Below are 25,427 nucleotides of genomic sequence, written 5' to 3' on the forward strand. Positions count from 1 at the left end.
GACCATCCCAGGTCATGCACAGCAGTGATCTTAGTCTGGGAGACTTGCTGGACAAAAACATAGTTTAAAGGAAGATTTTTATTTTTTGTTCTTGCAATTTTAATAAATCAGATAAAGTTATAAATGCAAATGATTTAAGGGATATGACTAGTAATATATAATTAAGAAGTATACAACAAGTGTAGCTTACAAATATTTATGAAGTATTTAGAAAAATTAATACTAGAGACATAGGAAAGAAAATCAGTAATATATGAAGCACATTTTTCCATTCTAACTTATCTGATAATGAACTAAATCTATAATTCAATAGTATAATTATAATCTCAAATTCTCAACTACTTGAAAAATTTAAACTATAAAACAGGTTCAAAATTTACACTCACACTCAGACATGCAGAAATACAATTTGCTTCTTTCCCCACAAGAATTTAATACATTCACCAGTCCCTGATTCCTCTGTAGCAGAAAAATCTAACCTTGATGATAGGTTAGATGATAGGTTAGAATGATAACTAGTTAGTGCCTATTTAAAATTCACTGCACTATTCTGTATGTCCTGAGTTATAATGGGGTTTCTTCTTGCTCCTTCTTTCCATTTCCATGTGCTAATCACTGACTGGGGGCTTGTGGATAACCTTGCGTGGGTATAAGGTGTCTGCTTCTGTAGTATTGTCCATGGTACCTGCGATGGCCTCAGGCTGTGAGGTCTAGTCACCTGAACCTTTGGACCTCCAAATCAGCTACTAGGACTTTACACACTCACTGAGGACTTCAGTCCATCCATATTCCCCGTCCTGCTTTCATGGCCCAGGGAACCTCAGCAGTCTACCCCATACAGTGCTCTAGTGATCAGGCCATCAAGAAGCAACCCTCAGAAACCTCTGTGCTGCTACTTCCTATAGCTGTTGCTAACCTGTCTCTCTTGCAGCTAAGTTTCACACTGAGGCCATGATAAATTTGAAGCATTTAATAGGCATCACTGTTGTAGGAATCAGGGGAGAAATACTGCTGCTACTGCTAAGTCACCTCAGTTGTGTCCGACTCTGTGTGACTCCATAGATGGCAGCCCACCAGGCTCCGCCATCCCTGGGATTCTCCGGGCAAGAACACTGGAGTGGGTTGCCATTTCCTTCTCCAATGCATGAAAGGGAAAAGTGAAAGTGAAGTCGCTCAGTCGTGTCTGACTCTTAGGGACCCCATGGACTGCAGCCTACCAGGCTCCTCCATCCATGGGATTTTCCAGGCAAGAGTACTGGAGTGGGGTGCCATTGCCTTCTCTGGGGGAAAAATAACTCCTTTCATTTTCCAAAATCTGTCTTGTGACCTTCATCCACATTCATTACATTCACTCATCAGGTTTCAGTCTCCCAGAGAGAAGCAAAAAAACAGGTCCCATGGTATGTAATCTATGGTACTTTTGTCTCCACTAATTTTTTCCTAATATCTTCCACCCAGGCTAGAAAGAGTTTTCTCTCCTTGATGAAATGGGAAATTACAATTTTGTAATACATAGTCTCCTCCCTACTGTTTGACTTAAAAGTTCTCCACTCCAAATCCTTCAAACATGTTTCTTTTTCTTTTTTGCTACTTAATTTTTTTTAAAACTGTTCTTTCTCTTTTTTGAATATTGTCTTAATGTTTTCTTAAATCACAGCTGAGTGAGGTAGAACATTAAATTTTTTTTTCCACAAATTGAAGGTGGCCCAAAAATGAACAAAAATTTCATTATATATTTAAAATTATAAAAAGAATAATAACTTATGTCCACACAAAACCTGAACATTAATGATTACAGCAGCTTTATTCATAGCTGTCAAAACTTGGAAGCAATGAAGATGTCTTTCTGCAAGTGAATGTGTAAACAAACTGTGCTACATACAGACAATGGAATATTATTCAATGCTAAAAAAATAAATGAACTTTCAAGCCATATAAAGATATGGTGAAACCTTAAACTCATATTATTAAGTGAAAGAAGCCAGTCTGAAATGGTTACTTACTGTGTGATTCCAACAATATGACATTCTGGAAAAGGTAAAACTATTGAAACAGTTAAAAGATCAATGGTTGCCAGGGATTGGAATCAGGGGCTGGGGAAGAATGAATTAGCAAAGAAAAGAGGATTTTTACAGCAGTGAAACTATTCTATATGATACTGTACTGGTGGCTGCATGTAATAATACATTTGTCCAAACCCATAGAATGTACAATACCAAAAGTAAACCATAATGTATGCTATGGACTTTGGGTGATCATGATGTGTGAATGTAGGTCCACCAATTGAAACAAACCACTGACGGAAGCTTTTTTAATAGGACAGGAGACTATGCATATTTAGGGGCACAGAGTATGTGGGAAAACTCTCTACCTTCCTCTCAATTCTGCTGTGAAACAAAAGCTGCTCTAACATAATAAAGTGTTTTAAAAAATAAATAAAAGTAACAAATAGTCAACTCTGTTTTTACCTTACAAATTTGATTTATACAATTTACAAAAGGGAAATGAATCTTTTGAATGCAAATGACTCAAATTGAAAATATTGGAATACTGCAATAAATCAACAAGGAAATTATTGAAGCAATGTTTTTACAAAGCATTTTTAGAATTGACAAACTCATTTTTTTTTTGTTTTCCAGAATATGTCTCAAGAGTTATGAGTCATTTTTAAATAGAGTCAAAGATAAAACTTCCAGAGTTTTACTGAAAGACAAATTTAGACTTGATCTAAATACTTGGCCAAAGAAAACTAGAGCTCAAACTCATTTACTGTTTAAAGTGGGAGCACATGTATTTCAAGGCAAATAGAACACACATGTGGTTCAATCAAAGAGAATCTATTAATTTATGATCTATTAATCTAATTCAATCTGCTGCTGCTGCTGCTAAGTCGCTTCACCTACCAACAGATTAAATGCAAAATACCCTGTATTCTGTCACATGAATTTTTGAAACGCCAATCAATGAATAAAACTGAGCATTCATTCCCCATTTCAAACAAGCAACTAAATAATTTATGTGGAAAATGGGATTACATGTATCTCTTTAATGTGATGTGGAATCAGAATCAATATATACTGGGAAATATACAAAAATACTGTTATTTTTGTTTGTTTTTGATTTTTTTCCTAACGTTCTATACCATAATTATTGTTTGTTGTTGTTTTGGCTATATTTTAGAAAGTTTTGAAGAGGACAATGAAACAAAAAAATGTATAAAAATTGGCTTGTAAAAAGAGGAAAGTGTTTTAAGTATTTCATATGATTAGTACCTTCAAAAGTTCAATGAAATTAGCTAAAAAATATATTATTTAATATACAGGTGTCTGGATAGAGAAAACAATAGGAGAGGCATATAATTTTCTTAATAAAATTTTTAATTAATAAAAAACAAGGAATTTACACTGGAATTTATTGAAATATGAATGACATATAATGTTACGCTGGGTTCATATAACATAATGATCTGATACTTGCATAATATGTTTTTTAGATTTCATACAGTGGAAATTGTTAAAAGCTTGAAATTCAGTGGAATTAAGTTGATGATGAATATGTGAATGAGAAAAGTAAATAATAACCTTAGATGAGAGGCCTTACCAAAAATATTTTGAAAACAGAAAAAGACACTGAATTCTTGTATAGGAAGATGAAATGTTTAAAAAACAGCATTCTTCTTTAAGTAAATGTGTTCATGGAAATAACAAATTCCATGTTAATTCTCAAACTTCCAAAAGACTATTTTAAATAAAATTGTTCTGAAATTAAATTTTAAAATTAAAAAAGGCAAAATATAAAATAATTATCTTAGAGAAAAACAATAGAAAATAGACATGAGCAGCAGAATTAATCATTCTTATCATAAATGTATAAAGAAACAATTTTTAAAAATAGTGTTGAATTTATAGGGGAAAAAGTAGACATCTGTAAACAGCCTTTGCTTTATCTGTAACTATTCATATGAGAAGACATTTCCACTGGGAGAACAAATCTTCCTAAAATATACTCAAGGATTCATACGATTTAAGTATTATATGCCGAAGGTAACATTTCAAAGCAGTGAAGAAAAACTGGGTTACTCACTAAATGGTATTGGGATATGCCTGACGATAGAAACTACTCTGCTTCTGTTTTAAAATAGGAAGAATATTCATAACAGATCAGGTTTGTTTTAAAAAGAAATATTTTCTTTCCAAAAGTAATTTGTAGTGATTTTTACTGGAAAGGAAAGTGGTAAAGATAACTAGTATTCTATCGCTTTCCCAGAAACAACTACCATTAATACTTCAGTGTTATTTCCTCAAGTCTAAATTGTAAGCTCATTTTTTATTATTGACATCATACCTTACTCCCAACTATAACTCCTGCATTTTTAAATCAACATTCCACTCATTTTCCACTTTACAACAAATGTTTTCTAAGTGCCATTATTGACAACTAAGTAGGAGTCTATTATATCAATTTTCAATTTTTCCCTCTAAATAAATATATGAGATATTTGAATTGTTTCCTATTTTTCATCTTTATAAAAGTATTTCAGTAACAGCTGTGTTGATAAGGTGTTTTTGATACAATGCAGAATAAACTAGGCCTGAATAGAGGTATATTTTGTTTGTCCCTTGATTTTACTTTGATTGTACTCTCTAAGATATTTGCATAAGAGATAAATATAAAGATGTTGATTTTCTTTGATTTTTTCTTCCTTCTGTAAATTATTGTTGTATTTAGTATTAGAAGAGTTTAGAAAGGATGTAAAATAGTTTTGTAAAATAAGCTCTTAAAAAGCAAGCAATTATAGTTATTTTTACGTGGCCTAATCAGTATCCTTTTAAATGTGTAATCAAGTGGCATCTATAATTATTTGAGCCACTTGGCTCATGCTACAATTGAATCTACTGAAATTTGCTTGCTTACTTTCCTTTTCCTTTTTCAGAGCTTAAAACTAAAAGTTGATTTTTTTTTTTTTTTCCCATAAAGCTTAGTTTTGGAGGAATTCCAGTACCAGGCAAACCTGGGACCTTTTTAAAGAAAAACTTCCATGGATGTATTGAAAACCTTTACTACAATGGAGTAAATATAATTGACCTGGCTAAAAGACGAAAGCATCAGATCTACACTGTGGTAAGTTAGCATCCATTCCAGCTTGATGACTTCTAACATTTCAATGTGGTCAAGACTTGCTTTCCACATCATACACCTGGCACTTCCTCATAATACGTTTGCATCACACTCTTGGATTTTAAATAGACTCCCAGGTGAAACTGGAGAGAGGGAGGTGCAGTGTAATTGGGGGAAACAAATGTTTTAGAAGTACACACTGAATTCTATGTTCCTGGCTATGAGTTTGTGCCATCTGTGGGCAGGGCTTGCAATCTATACTGGGTTGAATGAATCTCTATATTATCCCTGAGAAATGCAACAAAATAACCACAGATTCTATTAAATTCTGTTGCTGGTGAATTATATATTTGTCTACTTATTGCTGTTGTTAAAAAATTGGGCATTTTGAAGAACAGAGGTTAAATTTTTGATGTTGCTCCTTGGATCTCAAGATCCCAATACATGCTTGCTTTCTTCTTTCCACCATTTAGAACTTACCTTGGTTTTATTTATATATAATGTTAGAGTTTTTAGTTGTACTTAGTGGGAGAAATACAGAAAATCATACTACTCCATCCTGCTAGAAGCAGAGGTCCATTAAACTAAAAGTATTGTAAAACCTTTTACAAGACTAGACCCCCTTATCACTGACTAGTAGATGCTGCTTCTCCTTGCAATCTGATCACTGGACTACCTGGAAAAATTGGAATTTAAATGATCTTGATGTTTATTTTTTTCCTCGGTAAGTATAATGTGCAAAAAATATTTTATGTTTAGAAATTCCATGTATTAACACATTTTTTTAAAGTTGCCATTGGATTCCAGCATGAGAAACAACTGGAAATCAGTTTCCAGCTTGTGGAAAATCACAGTTTGGTTAAAGTCTATAATATTTTAAAAGGCTTGTCCCTGCTCAGGCTCCAGGCTTTTGACAATGTTACCCATATGTGCTAAGGTTATTCATTAACTAATTAACTAATCCACATTGCAGGCAGATTCTTTACCATCTGAGCCACCAGGGGAGCCCATGAATACTAGAGTAGATAGCTATCCCTTCTCCAGCAGATCTTCCTGACCCAGGAATTGAACCATGGTCTCTTACATTGCAGGCCGATTTTTTACCAGCTGAGCTACCAGGGAAGTCCTAAGGTTATTCATTAACTAATTAACCTAAGCACTAACTTGCTGATGACATTTTGTTTGAGCGTAGGTCAAGAACGCATACTCCTGCCCATTGCTCCTCAATATTATTCCCCCAAAATATTTCATAACATACACATTTCATTGAGTTTAATCTGCTAAAACAGTGGGATCACATACTACTAGGAGTTTGAAAATGAAAGATGCTCAGTCGTGTCTGACTTTCTGTGACCCCTTGGACTATACAGTCCATGGGATTCTCCAGGCCAGAATACTGGAGTGGGTAGCCTTTCCCTTCTCCAGGGGATCTTCCCAACCCAGGGATCAAACTCAGGTCTCCTGCATTGCAGGCAGATTCTTTACCAACTGAGCCACAAGGGAAGCCCAAGAATACTGGAGTGGGTAGCCTATCTCTTCTCCAGAGGATCTTCCTGACCCAGGAATTGAACCTGGGTCTTCTGCATTTCAGGTGGATTCTTTACCAACTGAGCTAGTTTAGCTTAGGCTAATATTATGAATGTCAATGCACCTGAAAGGAGAACAGAACTACCTGTCATTGTGGGAAGAGTTGGAACAACAAATTGAAACACAAGGAACTTAAGGAAACATTGCTACTTTCATTGTTCACAAACTGGCTTAAAAAGTGTGAGAACCTGAGCCTTAGATATAAATAAACCCAATTCCTATTGTTATCAAGTCCATGCTTGTGCTGTTTGCCCCACAATAGGCCAATAAATGGAGAGATGAGGCCTTGGGGCAAGGAATAGCAACTTTCTTCAGAAAGCCAGCCGACCTAGGAGTCCCAAAGGACCATCTTCTCCAAGCTAAAATTTAGACTTTTTAACGCTAAAATAGGAGCGAGTGAGTCTGTTGCACACTTCTTGGTGTCAAAATCCTTTGTTATTGCAGCTGTCCACATAGGTCAGATCATGGTGTTCCTTAAACCTCCAATAAGACAGATGTTATTCTCTGTTTGGCAAGTTTTATCTATATGAATGAAAAAGTGTTATATCTTTAATGAGCAGAGCACTGAAATCGGGCTCTCCTGAATATTTCAGGCTATGGACAACATTCTTAAGTTGTAGTAAAAGCGACAGAATATAAAAGTTAAAGTAAAAGAAACAAATCCAATATGGAGTCAGATTTGTCTTCCCTATTACACTATGGCAACATTCATAGAAAACTCCACACATAGATTACGTTAGAAAATATATTAAATGATAAGATATATTAAATAATAAGTCATTGATATACAGAGCAAAAAAAGGGAAGTCAGGGAGAATAAGGAGGGAAAAATCCCATGAATTTCTGAACATTGATAGCTTTCATCATTGCCTTTTTGGAGAGGATCATTAGCTATAATTTTAACAGATATTTTGTTGATTTTAAACTATTGTAGCACTTACCAAGCTACCAAAAGTTTCGCTACCATACTTTATTTCTCAGAGTTTAATTGGCAGTATTATTAATATGAAGCATAAAGAATCTATTTTATCATTAATGCACTTGGGGGGAAATTTAAAAAAAATAATTTTTGGTTCTTTTCAGATAAAGAACAATTAGTGTTAAACTTCTCAATTTAAAGGGTGGGATGAACACATTATTTTTCTCCCAAATTGCTTCTATCACCTTGATTATGTGAAATTTCCTATCACTATACACACACACACATTTATACACTTCGTCTTTTTTCTTTAGAAATTCCAGATGGAAAGGAATGGTTTGCACCATTAATTACACGTACAAACTGTTTTATTCCCCTCCTCAGGCTTACAGTTTCCCCCAAAGACACGGTATCAACTACAAAATCAGCTTTGTTCCAAGTCACTAAGCCACAGATGTGCTAAGTAAGGGCTTTTGAGAAGGATGATGTTTTTGTCCTTTGCCAGTGTTCACAGACTCTCTCACAGTTACTGAGTTTGGGGAAGTTTGGAGTTGAGCAGGAAACTCAGGGAATCAACAAATCAGGCAACAAATTTAAGGTGATACCCATCAGTTACAAAAGGTAATTCAAGAAGCACAAACCACATCCAGCACAGACCCCTCTCTGGCAGGCTGCATTTCTTCAGCATCCCCCTTGCAATTCCTCATTCCTTTCTTGTGGGACCTGCCCACTCCCAGGAGATTTAACAGCTGTTCCATGGGGATAATTCAATTTAGTCTTCATAGCTCAATTTGACTACAAGACAATCCTCCACCTCCCGAGACGCAGTAAAACTAACAGCTTAAAGTAGACATAAAAAGTACCTCACTTTTCTACCTCAAATCATCCACACTATGCTAATATAGTACCATATAACAAACAATCAGAAAATAAATGGTCCATTGAAGTGTGTGTACAGTACCTGTAATGTGGATTATTATATACATAATATAAAAAATATATTGCCTTGTAAGTTTCCTGAAAATGATTAATTTCATATCTTCCACTTCATAACAAATGCCACTTTCTTGGAGCTCTGCTTTCAGAGTTTTGAATCCCCTTTCACAGAGGTAATGAGAGTAACTTGGTGGTCTGAAAGTTGTCTTGATTATAGGTGTTAAAATGATTATTTCTCACTTAAAAGAAAAGCATAGGAGAAATGCTTATATAACTTGACTTTACCTTCAGTCAGAGGGAGGATAAAGGCAGATGGCCATTAGCAGGACTATGTTTATAGAACTGACTTTGGAGCTATTTGACCATGTTAGTTTGCTTCTGTATGTTTGTCTCCAAATAACTGGATGGGTATTGGCTAACAAGCACATGTGATGATACCTCCAACTTCATGGCTGAAATGGCTAATCAATCACAAAATGCATTTCTCCTCAGCCTACAGGGAAGCCTGACAGTCTTCTCAATACAGTGTTCCTGGTAGCACCATAGTTACATAATTGTTGATAAATTGTTTAGATACCTAATCTCACTCAACAGCTCACTCAGTCATGGAGCCTGGGGCGATTTACCAAACCTCAGTATCTTCATACGTAAAATGAGACAATTATAGTTCCTACTTCAGACAGTTATTGTGATGATTAAATATATGTTTAGCACAGTGTTGGTAAAAGAAAAAAAAATCTGCCTGCAATGCAGGAGGCCTGGGTTTGATCGCTGGGTCAGGAAGATCCCCTTGTGATGGTAATGGCAACCCAATCCAGTGTTCTTCCTTGGGAAGTCCCACAGACAGAGGATGCTGGTGGGCTATAGTGCATGGGGTCGCAAAAGACAGACAAAATTTAGCGACTAAATCACCACCACCAAGGTCCATAGTAAGCACCCAATACTTTGAAGTTATTATTAAGGAACATTTCTACCAGTCAGTTCAGTTGTTCAGTCGTGTCCGACTCTTTGCGACTCCATGAACTGCAATATACCAGGTTTCCCTGTCCATCACCAAATCCCGAAGCTTACTCAACCTCATGTCCACTGAGTTGGTGATGCCATCAAACCATCTCATCCTCTGTTGTCCCCTTCTCCTCCCACCTTCAATCTTTCCCAGCATCAGGGTCTTTTCCAATGAGAAGGTTCTTCACATCAGGTGGCCAAAGTATCGGAGTTGCAGCTTCGACATCTGTCCTTCCAATGAATATTCAGGACTGATCTCCTTTAGGATGGACTGCTTGGATCTCCTTGTAGTCCAAGGGACTCTAAGAGTCTTCTCCAACACCACAATTTAAAAGCATCAATTCTTTGGCACTCAGCTTTCTTTATAGGCCAACTCTCACATCCATACAGGACTACTGGAAAAACCAAAACTTAGACTTAGTTCAGTTCAGTTCAGTCACTCAGTCGTGTCCAATTCTATGCGACCCCATGAACTGCAGCATGCCAGGCCTCCCTGTCCATCACCAACTCCCAGAGTTTACCCAAACTCACGTCCATTGAGTCGGTGATGCCATCTAACTATCTCATCCTCTGACGTCCCTTTCTCCTCCTGCCTTCAATCTTTCCCAGCATCAGGGTCTTTTCAAATGAGTCAGCTCTTCGCATCAGGGGGCCAAAATACTGGAGTTTCAGCTTCAGCATCAGTCCTTCCAATGAACACTCAGGACTGATCTCCTTTAGGATGAACTGGTTGGATCTCCTTGCAGTCCAAGGGACTCTCAAGAGTCTTCTCCAACACCACAGTTCAAAAGCATCAATTCTTTTGTGCTCAGCTTTCTTTATAGTCCAACTCTCACATCCATACATGACTACTGGAAAAACCATAGCCTTGACTAGATGGACCTTTGTTGACAAAGTAATGTCTCTGCTTTTTAATATGCTGTCTAGGTTATTTTTTGGGCACCAGCGTCACTGCAGATGGTGACTGCAGCCATGAAATTAAAAGACTCTTGCTCCTTGGAGGAAAAGTTATGACCAACCTAGACAGCATATTAAAAAGCAGAGACATTACTTTGCCAACAAAGGTCTGTCTAGTCAAAGATTATTTTTTTTTAATATGCTGTCTAGGTTGGTCATACCTTTCCTTCCAAGGAGCAAGTGTCTTTTAATTTCATGGCTACAATCACCATTTTCAGTGATTTTGGAGCCCAAGAAAATAAAGTCTGTTACTGTTTCCATTGTTTCCCCATCTATTTGCCATGAAATGATGTGACCAGATGCCATGATCTTAGTTTTCTGAATGTTGAGCTTTAAGCCGACTTTTTCACTCTCCTTTTTCACTTTCATCAAGAGGCTCTTTAGTTCTTCTTTACTTTCTGCCATAAGTGTGGTGTCACCTGCATATCTGAGATCATTGATATTTCTCCCAGCAATCTTGATTCCAGCTTGTGCTTCATCCAGCCCAGCATTTCTCATGATGTACTCTGCATATAAGTTAAATAAGCAGGGTGACAATATGCAGGTTTGACATACTCCTTTCACAATTTGGAACCCGTCTGTTGTTCCATGTTCAGTTTTAACGGTTGCTTCTTGACCTGCATACAGATTTCTCAGGAGACAGGTCAGGTAGTCTGGTATTCCCGTTTCTTTAAGAATTTTCCACAGTTTGTTGTGATCCACACAGTCAAAGGCTTTGGCATAGTCAATGAAGCAGAAGTAGATGTTTTTCTGGAATTCTCTTGCTTTTCAATGATCCATCGATTGTTGGCAATTTGATCTCTGCTTTCTCTGCGTTTTCTAAATCCGGCTTGAATATCTGGAAGTTCACAATTCACATACTGTTGAAGCCTGGCTTGGAGAATTTTGAGCATTTCTTTGCTAGCGTGTGAGATGAGGGCAATCGTGTGGTAGCTTGAACATTGACTTTGCCTTTCTTTGAGATTGGAATGAAAACTGACATTTTCCAGTCCTGTGGCCATGGTTGAGTTTCCCAAATTTGCTTGCATATTGAGTGCAGCACTTTCACAGCATCATCTTTTAGGATTTGAAATAGCTTGACTGGAATTTTATCGCCTCCACTAGCTTTGTTCATAGTGATGCTTCCTAAAGCCCAGTTGACTTCAGATTCCAGGGTGTCTGGCTCTAGGTGAGTGATCACACCATCATGATTATCTGGCTCATGAAGATCTTTTTTTTTCTAGTTCTTCTGTGTATTCTTGCCACCTCTTCTTAATATCTTCGGCTTCTGTTAGGTCCATACCATTTCTGTCCTTTATTGTGCCCATCTTTACATGAAAATTTCCCTTGGTATCTCTAATTTTCTGGAAGAGATCTCCAGTCCTTCCCATTCTATTGTTTTCCTCTATTTCTTTGCACTGATCACTGAGGAAGGCTTTCTTATCTCTCCTTGCTATTCTTTGGAACTCTGCATTCAAATAGGTATATCTTTCCTTTTCTCCTTCGCCTTTTGCTTCTTTTCTTTTCACAGCTATTTGTAACACCTTCTCAGATAATCATTTTCCCTTTTTGCATTTCTTTTTCTTGGAGATGGTCTTGATCACTGCCTTCTGTACAATGTCAGGAACCTCCGTCCATAGTTCTTCAGGCACTCTGTCTATCAGATCTAGTCCCTTCAATCTATTTGTCACTTCCACTGTATAATTGTAAGAGATTTTATTTAGATCATACCTGAATGGTCTATTGATTTTCCCTACTTTCTTCAATGTAAGTCTGAATTTGGCAGTAAGGAGTTCATGATCTGAGCCACAGTCAGTCAGCTCCCAGTCTTGTTTTTGCTGACTGTATAGAGAGCTTCTCCTTTGGCTGCAAAGAGTATAACCAATCTGATTTCAGTATTGACCATCTGGTGATGTCCATGTGTAGAGTGTTCTGTTGTGTTGTTGGAAGAGGGTGTTTGCTATGACCAGTGTGTTCTCTTGGCAAAATTCTGTTAGCCTTTGTCCTGCTTCATTCTGTCCTCCAAGGCCAAATTTGCCTGTTACTCCAGGTATCTCTTGACTTCCTACCTTTGCATTCTAGTCCCTTATAATGAAAAGGACATCTTTTTCAGTTGTTAGTTCTACAAGGTCTTGTAGGTCTTTATAGAACCGTTAAACTTCAACTTCTTCAGCCTTACTGGTTGGGGCAGAGACTTGGATTACTGTGACATTGAATGGTTTCCTTGGAAATGAACAGAGATCATTCTGTGTTTTTTGAGATCGCACCCAAGTACTGCCTTTTGGACTCGTTTGTTGACTCTGATGGCTACTCCATTTCTTCTAAGGGATTCTTACCAATAAGTTCAACTTAAGTTGACATGTAAGCCAATATTTATTTGTTGTTTTGCATATATAATTAATGACTCACATAGCATTCTTGCATTTATGATCCCAAGAAATAATGAAAGTAGATTGGATAGCTCATGTTCTGCCTCCTGTATCTGTAGTTATAGCTTATTCCTAAACCATATAAATCATGAAGTGCATTTTGGGTAAATCTATTATAGATTCCTTTCATTTGAGGAAATTTAATGACTTGCTCTAGTCCAGATTTGATGAAATGATGGACTTCTTTAAAATAAGACATTTAAAAAACATGTTGCCCAGTGGACTTGGGTGTAACAGGTATACTAAGTAGGCTTTGTAAAGTTTATTTTCTGTTTGCATGTCCCTGCCATGAAACTTGTTGGTGTGTGTTGTTTACTTCTTAAAGCTCTGAAGCCAAGAGATAAGAATAAGTGTACACGTAAGATAACATACACATTCACATCTCCATATGTGCGGGCACCCATATGCCCACACACGCACACACACACACATATAGTGTTTGTCTTACCTTCCTGTGACTGAGAAGCTCCTGAAAATTGCTCAGAGAAAAAAATCCCTGGTGTCTAGTGAAGCCTATAATCTCTAGCTTATTACTGGGATCACATTTCATCCCTGTAGTTTGCTCTGTGATAAATGATACTTTCCCTTGATGGAAAGACTCATTTGAAAAAGCAACTAAGCTATCAAATCCTCTCTCCACATTTCTACTGTCTTCCACTGTCATTTGACCAGTATGACATTCATATCACCTGCTTCTAGTTTGTATGCTCCTCATACCTTGGGAAAAAAATATTCTTAAATTATTAGGTTTCAGAGAAGTGTCTTCCTTTCTGTCTTTGGGCAAAGCAAAATTAAATAGTTTCAAGGTCACATGAGGAATAATGTAACAAAATTAAAAAACAAACTAACAATGAAATGGTCATTCTCTCTGAAAATGGTTCTACCTTAAATCGGTGTTATGACTTTTTTCCTTACGTGACTGGTTTCATTAACTCATCTGATGAAATCATTATTTGACATTACTGAAGAAAACATCTTCAGAAAGTTGAAAATATGCATCTCCATGTATTATTTATGCCCTTTGGAATATACAGAATAGAAGACCTAACCAGCCAGAGAGGAAAACACTGTTCTCATCTATATGTATTTCATTTTCAGATTTTAAGTGTATATTTGATATAACATAAACCATATTTATTGATAATTTTATATCTTGCTTTTCATGGTTAAAAAAGTATTTTCTGTGTCTTTAAAACTTTCATTAAACACTTCCAATCACTTTACAACAATAATTTCTACAATAAGTCCATTCATCGTAGTTCATTCAAGATTCTATGGTGTTAAAATTTGAGTTGTTTGAATTTTTATTGCCGAAAATAATACTGAGGTTACAAATATAAACTGAAATAATTTCTTGAAATTTAGAATGGATCAACAGAAATGAACATTAGTGGGTCAATTATTATGAATTTTTGACTCAATTCATACTGTTATGAAAAGTCTGTACCAGTTCCCATCCTTCCCTCCCACAGTGTAGGAGGGAACCACTCATCCCGCCAGTTTCAACCCCTGCTTCCCTGTCATTTGAACATGCAAATGCATTTTAAAAATGGGGCTTGGGGCTAAATTAAAGTGAAAATTGACTTAGGTATTCTCCTTCTTTGCAAAACTTCCAACTAATGAGCTGAGTGTTCCTTTTACGCTCTTTTTCCTGCATAATAACAGCCATGACAGTCTCTTCAAGTGAAGACATCTTCTTTCGAGCACTTTCTTAGAGACAATGGCACAAATCACCATGCTAATGCCAGAAGGTCAGTGAATGGAGGGATGAGAGATGGACCTCTGGTTGTACTAGTTCCTCTGTCCCAAAACATCTGTGAGAGGCAGGTGGGAGCAGACTGTTATTATCCAAACTTTCTACTAAAAGATACTTTATGCCTAGGACTGGGGAAAGTCAGTGATATATAGTCAGTGGCTGTGTCATTCACAGCCTTCTTTCCTCTCTGCTGGAAACCACTATGCCATCAGCTTTTATTCATTTTTATTATACAGCTATTTTTTTCTAGAGTCCTGAATGACTTTCATGTCAAACTGAAAAAAAGAAAGTTTGAGCATATCTGTGAATAGCAGCACTTACCTGGGAATTGAGGACTATGAGATCTTTCAGAAATGACCCCTGTGGTGTTTCCTAATTGCCAAATACATCTCTCTTGGGTATTTCTTGTAATGTAGAAACTCTGGGCAAAATCCTTGCCTTTCACAAGAGGAAGAAAGGTGGCATCAGAGGTCAGAGTGCCTGGGAAGAGCCTCCCTCCTCATCCTCAGATGGTTGTGCTCTTGGCAGGCCCTCCTCCTGGCCCCATGGCTCTCAGCATGTCCATCCTCTGGCATCTGGCTGTTAGGCTCTTCCTCCTGGGAGTAAGGAGATGTCTGAGAGTTCTGTGTAGGGATTCAACACCTCCCCAGAAACCCTGTAACCAGTGGCTCTCATATTCCTACAAGACAGATAATAACTTCCCTGCTTGGGTTTTGAATCCTCTATAATCATCCCATCTCTTCTATAGGTTGATTTCCCACTTTCTCTCCAGGGCTTCTTTTATAGCCAGGCCCAGACTAGTGACCTTTCCAGAATTCACTCCAAGCGTCTCTTCCTCTATGCCTTTCATTCTTTCATTTAGTGAGTATTCTCCCATACTCACTAAACTACTTTTTTCCTTTACCCTCTGTTGGTTCAGCCACACACTTGCCTACCTTTTCCAAACTCACAAGTACGGCTAGCATCTTAAACCAGCATGTGCCACTGACTCTCAGAAGTGGAGCAGGGTCCTGGAGCCTTAGGCTGTGTAGACCACAGACTTTTGAGTTTGCTGCCTTGTAGGGAGACCCAAGGGAATCTGGAAAGCAAGAAGACAATCCTACATTTCAGGGAGTGACTTAGGGGCTTTGGGGCTAAATAACCAAAAATTAGGACACGTTTCAAAGTTATAAAAATGGAACCACTAATAGGGTGTAGTATGAGAAGCTGTTATGCTCCTGCCTTTCGAATGTCTGTGGCTGCCTGGAGTGCAGGGCTAAGACGAAGCATGGGGTAAGGTCCAGACTGGGTAGAAGAAAGTGCTATGATCACTAAGCAGAGTGAAGATTGGGAAAGGAGTAGCATTCAATGTGTTACGTCTGCTGGCCCTGTCCGGACGTGTTCCAGAGCCCACACTCTCCCCTGAACATCTTTCAAACTCTCAGGTCCCTATGTTTTCCATGTTGTAAACTCACACTTACCTAACACGGCACCACTTAGCACTTGATTCATCACTGTCGTCAAGATATAGTTGTTGAGCATCTGCTGCTGCTGCTGCTGCTGCTAAGTCGCGTCAGTCGTGTCCGACTCTGTGCGACCCCATAGACGGCAGCCCACCAGGCTCCTCCATCCCTGGGATTCTCCAGGCAAGAATACTGGAGTGGGTTGCCATTTCCTCCTCCAGTGCATGCAAGTGAAAAGTGAAAGTGAAGTCGCTCAGTCGTGTCCGACTCTTCGCGACCCCATGGGCTGCAGCCTACCAGACTCCTCCGTCCATGGGGTTTCCCAGGCAAGAGTACTGGAGTGGGGTGCCATTGCATCTGCTGTATGCCAAAAAAAAAAAAGTTACTGCCTTCAGTGGATGAGAAACCTCTCAGCCCCCAACATGCACACAGTGGGAATAAGGTCACCATCAGAACTCAGAATCCAAAACTGATCCCCTTACCGAGGTGGACTCCTCATACCTGCTCTCTGCTGTCCTGGCTGCCACTGTGCTTGCCACCCCTCTTCTGCTCATTGCCTTCTTGGTTTGGTAAGTTTTTTTGTTTTACTACTTTGAGATCTCTCAGTGATCCTGCTTTTCCATTTGCTTTTACAGGCTTCTGCTTCATTTTAAAAACTAAAAAAAAAATTTATTGATTTTAATGTGTTGATTACTATTACACAGCAAAGTGATTCAGTTACACATTCTGAAAGAATGTATATATGCATACATATATTAGAATGTGTATATAGATATATTGTTTTTCATATTATTTCCCATGGCACAGGATAGGGAAAATAACTCCCTGTGTTATACAGTAGAACCTTTTTGTTTATCCATTTCTATATAATAGGTTGCATCTGCTAATCCCAAACTTCCATGCCATTCCTCCCCATAAACTCTTGTGCTTTCTGACTGTGACTGGAGCCTCTGCCCTCCACGCTGCAAGGCCCACAGGGCTTCTGACTGCTTTCTGTCAGTCACCGCACATTGGCCAGACTCAAACTTAGTTTAGAGTTCAAGAGAAAAAATCATGGAGCTAGCAGTCTGGAAAAACTTCATGAAAATGATGAAAGTGTAGGAACTTGCCAAGAGCTTTGAAGAAAAAGATACCTCTTAGCCAATTCCAAGTTCATAGGAAGGCAGGACAAGTGGGGTCATGGTATATGTACCAGCTCAAGGTGGGGACATGGTATTACTAGGAATACTGGTATGTTTTATTCTAGCCTGGTTCTTTCCAAAAGTTCTTTTGTGTCACTCATAGTGTTAAATATGTGATGGTCAGCAAATGTTAATAGATGAAGGGATTCTGTATTGAAGAGGTTATGACCTTTGAAGGCAGTGAGAATAAATCCCAGAATGACCACATACTATCTATAGAATGTGGACCAAAGTTAGTCTGCACTATCTTCATCTACAAGGTAGAAATAATCATACCTATGTTACATATAAGGGACTTCCCTATAGTTCAGATGGTCAAGAATCTGCCTGCAATGCAGGAGACCAGGGTTCAATCCCTGGGTCAGGAAGATTCCCTGGAGGAGGAAATGGCAACCTATTCCAGTGCTCTCGCCTGGACAATTCTCTAGACAGAGGATCCTGGTGGGCTACATTCCATAGGGTCGCAAAGAGTCAGACATAACTGAGCAACTAACAGACACACACATGTTACACATATACCATGACTCCAGGGACAATGTTAGCATTGAATCACTAGGAGCTAACAATATCATCATAATTAATTTTATTGTCCCACTTTGCTCACCATTTCACATTGTATATTTCCCATGAAGACCACATGAAAGGATGTGACAGGCCCAAATTTTGACAGTCTTAGTCCTCTCCAAAGAGAGGACCTATAATTATATCTATCCTGTAATACAAATGGCCTTCTACAAGTACAACACTAAAGATTTTAGATCAGTGGCTATTAATATTTCAGGGGACTCATACACTTTAAGCAGATATTGAAAGCTATGAATACATTTTATTTTGCATAACATCTTGGAGGCATATAGATGCCCCTGAAGTGTATCCACAGACAGCAGGTCAAGATTTCCAGATTGATTTTTAGATTAGGAGAAATTGTAGATAAAATTAAGCCTTTTCTCTGTCTTTATAAATTCCCAGTGATGTTACATTAATGTCTTGTGTTTAACTGCCAGGACTCTGAACAAGTAGGTGACCGCACTAGATCTGTTCCTCCTGTGACAGTGGGGCTGGCTTCTTAGAAACTCTTCATCTTTTGTCACAGGATTTAGAAAACGCCTCTGTCTCCATGTTGTTTGAAGGTAAAATTTAGTATAAAAAATAATTAGCTAGTAGATGGTTAACTGCTAAACTGGTTAAAAGATGACTATAAGAGGTCTAGAAATAGCAAGTTAAAAAAAGAAAAAAATCAAGTATTTCCTCTAGGCTGAGACGGTGGGCAGAGAAGGAACTGGGACCCACAAGAGCTCTCCCTGCTCACCCCCTAGACTGAGATTCAGACCTTTCCAAAGGGGCTGTGGTTACCAGGGGAATATGTAGTCCGAGAGCCACCTGCAGAAGCTGCCACCAGTGGGGAGGATGAGGGCAGGAGCTCCACTGTGCAGAGCTGACTAACCACCCAGTAGGACAGGAACCCGGAGGAGAAGCGGTTTCCAAGTGCTATGGACCTGCAGTGGTTCTCTAGCGCCTGCTACCAACCAACACTAGCAATTGGCCCACTAACAAAAAAAAAACCTTATAGGATCCAACTCCAGCATCCCTAGCAGGGTGGTTTTGGAGCTGAAACTCAGATGTAGATAACTATCATCATCTCCATCTCTTTTCTTTCTTTTAAAATCTAGGTTAAAAATGAGAGGCCCTACTACGTATTTAAACTGCCACAGACAGTGGATGCTTGTGTTCTTGGGGCAGTGTGTGTGTGTGTATACACACTTGTGTCTACAAACATACACACATATTTTCTTTTCTTTAGATATAAAAGGACAAACAGTAGGTACTTTTGACATATTTTTGTCTTTTATAGTTTTGAGAAAGAGATCAAATCTTTAATTTGGGAGTGACAACAAAGTACCACTTAAATACATACACCCACATAAAAGCATATGACTGGCCCAAATTTTGACAAAGTCTTGGTCCTCTCAAAAGAGACAATTTGTTGTATCCATAGCTGTTGCCTGCAATAAAATAAAATAACAGGGAAAATAAGAAAAAGGAAACAAAGAGAAGGAAATGAGAGGCAGTAGATGTCAGGAAGAGGAGATTGTGAAACCACATACGAGAGACATGCATGTTCATGATTTTTGTCTCCTGAGCATAGACTTAGACAGTAATAGCCTGCCTCGCAAATGTATGGAGTACTGCAAAATTTCAGGCTTTAGGTAGCAGTAAAGTATTCGTATATTTAACTTTGCCATTACATGTTTGCTAATAGAGAATACTGAAACCACAACTATTTTATGTGTTCACATTATTTATTACACTAAAAAGCATCTCTCATAGTCAAAAAGTTAAGAGCATTCTGTAAGTAGACTTGCACTCAAAGTACCCAAACAATTTACCCTTCACATGAGGATTTGCAATGCTCCACTTCTCACAAGTGTCTCATATTTCACCTAAAGATTTTCTCATGTCGTTTGCTCTTCTCTGAAATTGTTTTTTATTTCCCTGTTTTTCTATATTTTCTATAATATTTTACTTCAAGGCTTCACTCCATTACTCCATTCCTAAGTCAGCCTGTGGGGTTATCCATTATACCCCATGCTGATCAGTTATTACTTCAGTTTTCTCCCTAATGCTGTAACAAGGACCAAAATTTGCTTATTTTACCCAAGGAAGCAAGTCTTTTGGAGATCTTTTCATATTTTTCCTCATGGTATCAATACAATCCTGTGGCTCAACAAACATTTAAAAAAATAATAATGATAATTTTAAAATGCAAAATAAAAGATTGACCAAGTCTTTATGAACGTAACTCTGAGATCAAAACAAAGCCAACAGTACACATGTAGCCTCCAGAAGCCACATGTGATAGAAATCTCATGCATGATCAGGTTTAAGGTGATGATATGCCCACAAACTCACCATTTATTTCAGTTACACACATCACATGGTGAGGCTTGTAAGCACACTGTTTGCGTAGTACACTGCAAGAACCACAGCTGAGACTCAGACTCAGAGGATGGATCATTCACTGCTAGCTTCCCATGGTTAATGGAAGATCAGGTAGTCCTAGAAGACATGTTTAGTGTTCTATGTAGGCTTTGGTGAATGTGTTTCATACCACATGCATGGCCAAATATAATACTCCATCCTGGAACAACAGCGAAAACCTATTCTGTATTCTTCCAGGAAACTAGAAAGTGTGTGGATTTTATCAGATTGTGATCTCAGTGTGATGACTAGAAATAAATCACTAAGACAATTGAAGCATCTTTTGTGTTTGTTTTTACCCTTAAAATTAAGTGTTTACAACCTGGGTTTGACAATTTATGGCATAGCCTTAAATTTCAGTTGTGATCAAGAGAGCCCTGTAGTCTTCATAGACTGTTTAGGAAGCAGTGGGTAACCAAGTTTCTTAAGAGTTATGAGATATTCAGTGCAGACACTGCTCTGGTTATTCAGTGTATAGCTGAATAATCAACGAGTACACCAATAAGTATGTTGCAAACAATGTTTCATTTTCATTAAAAAATAATGTTGCACATGCAAACTATTATGTATAGAATGAATAAACAACAAGATCATACTCTATGGCACAGGGAATTATATTCAATATTCTGTAATAAACCAGAATGGAAAAGAATATGAAAAAGAATCTTAAAATTGTTTACAGATTATAGGAAGTTTCAAAAACATAGTACTAGAAAGAAAACATCATCTGCCTTCTCATCAACAAAGTGAAAGTGAAAGTTGCTCAGTCATGTCCAACTCTTTGCAACCCCATGGACTATACAGTCCATGGAATTCTCCAGTCCAGAATACTGGAATGGGTAGCATTTCCCTTCTCCAAGGGAACTTCCCAACCCAGGGATCAAACCCAGGTCTCCTGCATTGCAGGTAGATTCTTTAGCAGCTGAGCCACAGGGAAGCCTGAGAATACTGGAGTGGGTAGCCTGCTCCTTCTCCAGGAGATCTTCCCAACAAAGGAATTGAACTGGGGTCTCCGGCATTGCGGGCAGATTCTTTATCAACTGAGCTATCAGGGAAGCCCTTCATCAATAAAGGCCACCATCAATACTATGACAAACAAGATTTGCCAGTCTATTTTTAAAGAAATATTCTTGCATAATTTCTTTTTTCTTGTTATCAATATACTGTGTAATAAATAACAATAATTTATTGAGCATTTATTTTGCACCAGATACTCTGTCATCTGATGATCATAGTCTCTTATTTTAATTCTTGAAATAATCCAATGAAGTGGATTTCTTGTGGTTTCATTTTACAAGTGTGAAAAATGAGTTTTAAAATTACTAAAGTAACTTGCCTAAGATACATAAGTGATAGAACTTGTAAGTGACAGAACCTGGTCTCCATCCTTGGTCTTTCTGATATTAAATCCATTCTCAACTGCTATGATACATTTTTTGCACGTTTTATATCCTGTTCTCATCACCAAGTTTCTAAATTTTAATGAAAATAAAACTACTATTTGAAAATGGTGATCAATACATGTTGAATAAGTGAATGAATTTTTTATAAGAGAAAAGAGTGATTTGAACTCCCGCTGAGGAAGTTAGCACACTACAAAGGGTAGGTACTTAATAAATATTTGTTTGAGTTTATGTTGTGTTGATTATAATCAAACTAGCAGGGTCTGATTATCATTGATAAATAATGTCTTCCTATTGAAAACTGGAGCATCTTCCTAAGAAAAGTTGATCCTCTCCATACCCAGTGGTCTTCACAGATAATTAAAAGATCCTTAGCACCATCTCATGGTTAGCTGCCCAGAGATAGAAAATTAGAACATGATCTTTGGGATGCTTCCCTTCACCAACAGCTTCTATTCCCCTGATCTGTGGAAGAGACCCAGCCTGATTAGAAAGAGCACTGTGTGGGTCAAAGATACAACTTCTCCACCCAGTTGGGTCACTAGGTAGCTGGGTAAACTTCAAAATTAGCTTACTCTTCTTGGTGCTGCCTATAACTGAGAAATGTCCTCTAGATAATCTCTAACATACCTTTCGCCTCAAAGATTTCATTGAGCACAATTATTTAAAATCTCTCTCTCACTATATGAGTGTGCAAGGGCTGCTGTGACAAGTATCACCAACTGAGTGAACAGACTGGCATGACTTAAACAATGGAAGTTCTTAAACAACAACTCTTAAACTGTTTACACAACAGTTCCAGAAGCTGGACATCCAAGATATCAAGATGTCAGTGGGCTTGGTTTCTCCTGAGGCCTCTGTCCTTGGCTTGCAGGGAGCCATCTTCTGGCTGTGTCTTTACATGGTCCTTCCTGTATGTAAATGTCTAGCTGATATATCTATGTGTTTGAATTTTTTCAGTCAGATTCTGGGGCTTGCCTTATTGGTTTGATTTTAACTTACTTGCTTTCACTTTTTTTTTGAGTTCTACTACTAATTTCTTTTAAAATTTTTTTAAATGTTTACTTTAATAGGAGGATAATTAGAATATTGTGGTGGGTTTTGCCATATATCAGTATGAATCAGCCATAGGTATACATGTATCCCCTCCATCATGAACCCCTCTTCTACCTCCCTCTGCTCCCTATCCCTCTGAGTTTTCACAGAGCACCAGCTTTGGGTGCCCTGTTTCATGCATCAAACTTGCACTGGTTATCTATTTTACATATGGTAATGTATATGTTTCAATGCTATTCTCTCAAATAATCCCACCTTTTCCTTTCATTCAGTCCAAAAGGCTATTCTTTATATCTGTGTCTCCTTTGCTGCCTTGTACATAGGATTGTAAGTACCATCTTTCTAGATTCCATATATATGCATAAATATGGCCTGATTTTAACTTAACTCCTTCTTTAAAAGCCTTATCTCCAAATATAGTCCCATTCTGAAGTACAGGGTTTAGGGGTCCATTAGAGGAATTCTATAGGAATGGGCCTCCCTGGTGGCTCAGACAGTAAAGAATCCACCTGCAATGCAGGAAGAAGATATGGGTTCGATTCCTGGGCCAGGAAGATCTCCTGGAGAAGGGAATAGCTACCAACTCCAGTATTCTTGCCTGGAAAATCCCAGGGACAGAGGATTCTGGAGGGCTACAGTCCATGGGGTCGCAAAGAGTCAGACACCACTTGGCAGCTACTCACTCATAGGAATTCTGGGAAAACACAATTCAGCCCATACCAATCACTTAAGATTTAATTATTTGGAGGCCACTTAATTGCTTGTTCACTATTGTGAACCCTGTTCTCCCACATGAAGGAAAAACAGAGGGCCTGGCAGCTGCATGAAGTAATTAGGGACCCTGACTGCTTTTACTCTGTAGATTTCATCTTGAGGATCCCAATAGGTTTCTGGAAGTGAGATATCATAGCTGCATACAAAGCTGCAGAAATGAGGACAACAGGGAGATAAGAGGAATGTCTCTGTCAGCTGGGGCAGCTTTCACCAGGTGCTTCCTGCATGAGGGGGTCTCACGGGCCAGACTTAGTCACCTGGCCATGCATGTCTACAGAAGAAGTGGGGAAATGTAGTCACCTAGTTGAGCACATTATTGCCTCAGTTAAGTTGGAGTTCCACTACCCAGAAAGACAAAGAGTGGGGAGATTTGAATGTATAACTAGAAATATCTGCTAAAATCTCTTTGAACAATATGTTGTTCACTCAGTCATGTCTGACTCTTTGCGACCCCATGGACTGCAGCACCCCAGGCTTCCCTGTCCTTTACTATCTCCAAGAGTTTGCTCAAACTCATATCCACTGAGGCAGTGATGTCTTCAAAGCATCTCATCCTCTGCCCCCCTTCTCCTCCTGCCCTCAATCTTTCCTAGCATCAAGGTCTTTTCCAATGAATCAGCTCTTCTCATCAGGTGGCCAAAGTGTCGGAGCTTCAGCTTCAGCACCAGTCATTCCAATGAATATTTAGGATTGATTTCCTTTAGGATTAACTGGTTTGATCTCCTTGTAGTCCAAGGGACTCTAAAGGGTCTTCTGCAGCACCGCAGTTTTAAAGCATCGATTCTTTGGTGCTCAGCCTTCTTTATGGTCCAAATCTCACATCCGTACATGAATACCGGAAAAACCATAGCTTTGACTATATGAACCTTTGTCAGCAAAGTGATGCTTCTGCTTTTTAATTGCTGTCTAGGTTTGTCATAGCTTTTCTTCCAAGAAGCAAGTCTTTTAATTTCATGGCTCTAGTTACCATCCGCAGTGATTTTGGAGCCAAATAAAATAAAATCTGTCACTGTTTCCATTTTTTCCCCATCTATTTGCCATAAAGTGATGGGACTGGATGCCATGATCTTAATTTTTTGAATGTTGGGTTTTAAGCCAGTTTTTTCAGTCTCCTCTTTCACTTTCATCAAGAGATTCTTTAATTCCTCTTTGCTTTCTGCCATAAGGGTGGTGTCATATGCATATCTGAGGCTATTGATATTTCTCCCAGCAATCTTGATTCCAGCTTGTGCTTCATCCAGCCTGGCATTTCACATGATATACTCCACGTATAAGTTAAATAAGCAGGGTGACAGTTTAAAGCCTTGGCATACTCCTTTCCCAATTTGGATCCAGTCTGTTGTTCCATGTCTGGTTCTAACTATTGTTTATTGACCTGCATGTGGGTTTCTCAGGAGGCAGTTAAGGTGGTTTGGCATTCCCATCTCTTTATGACTTCTCCATGGTTTGTTGTGATCCACACAGTAAAAGGCTTTAGGATAGTTGATGAAGCAGAAGTAGATGTTTTTCTGGAATTCTTTTGATTTTTCTATCATCCAGTGGATGTTGGCAATTAGATCTCTGGTTCCCCTGACTTCTAAATCCAGCTTGAATATCAGGCAGTGAAGGTCAATATATGGGTTTCCTCATGTAAAAAGTGGTACAATTTCTATTTTAGTGTCAAGACTGGAAAGCACAATTCAGCCATCACCGTTATAATCATGTTCTAGACTTATATTGTCCAATATATTACCCACCAATATGTGGCAAGGAGTATTTGAAATGTGAGTAGACCAAACAGAGATGTACTATAAAGACAATGATTTTAATTTCATGTTTAAATATTATTTGTATGTTTGAGTTAACACAGTATTAAAATTCAAATTAAGTTCATCTCTTTCATTTTATTTTAAAAAATGTGTATGGA

The 25,427-nt window shown here is 38.2% G+C and overlaps 1 protein-coding gene across 3 annotated transcripts in view; it reads left to right on the forward strand.

Moving 5' to 3' along the window:
• CNTNAP5 (contactin associated protein family member 5) overlaps positions 1–25,427 on the forward strand; it is a 982,292-nt gene that overhangs the window by 501,922 nt on the left and 454,943 nt on the right. For 2 of the 3 annotated variants that reach the window (XM_081576090.1, XM_081576092.1), the window contains one exon: positions 4,978–5,121. In XM_081576090.1, the coding sequence (XP_081432216.1) occupies positions 4,978–5,121 (144 nt within the window). The remainder of the gene's footprint in view (positions 1–4,977; positions 5,122–25,427) is intronic. The other variant, XM_081576091.1, reaches the window with a different exon arrangement.

This window comes from Giraffa tippelskirchi, chromosome 3 (assembly GCF_054371585.1).
Source record: "Giraffa tippelskirchi isolate mGirTip1 chromosome 3, T2T-mGirTip1v1.2.pri, whole genome shotgun sequence".
Lineage (NCBI taxonomy): Eukaryota > Metazoa > Chordata > Mammalia > Artiodactyla > Giraffidae > Giraffa > Giraffa tippelskirchi.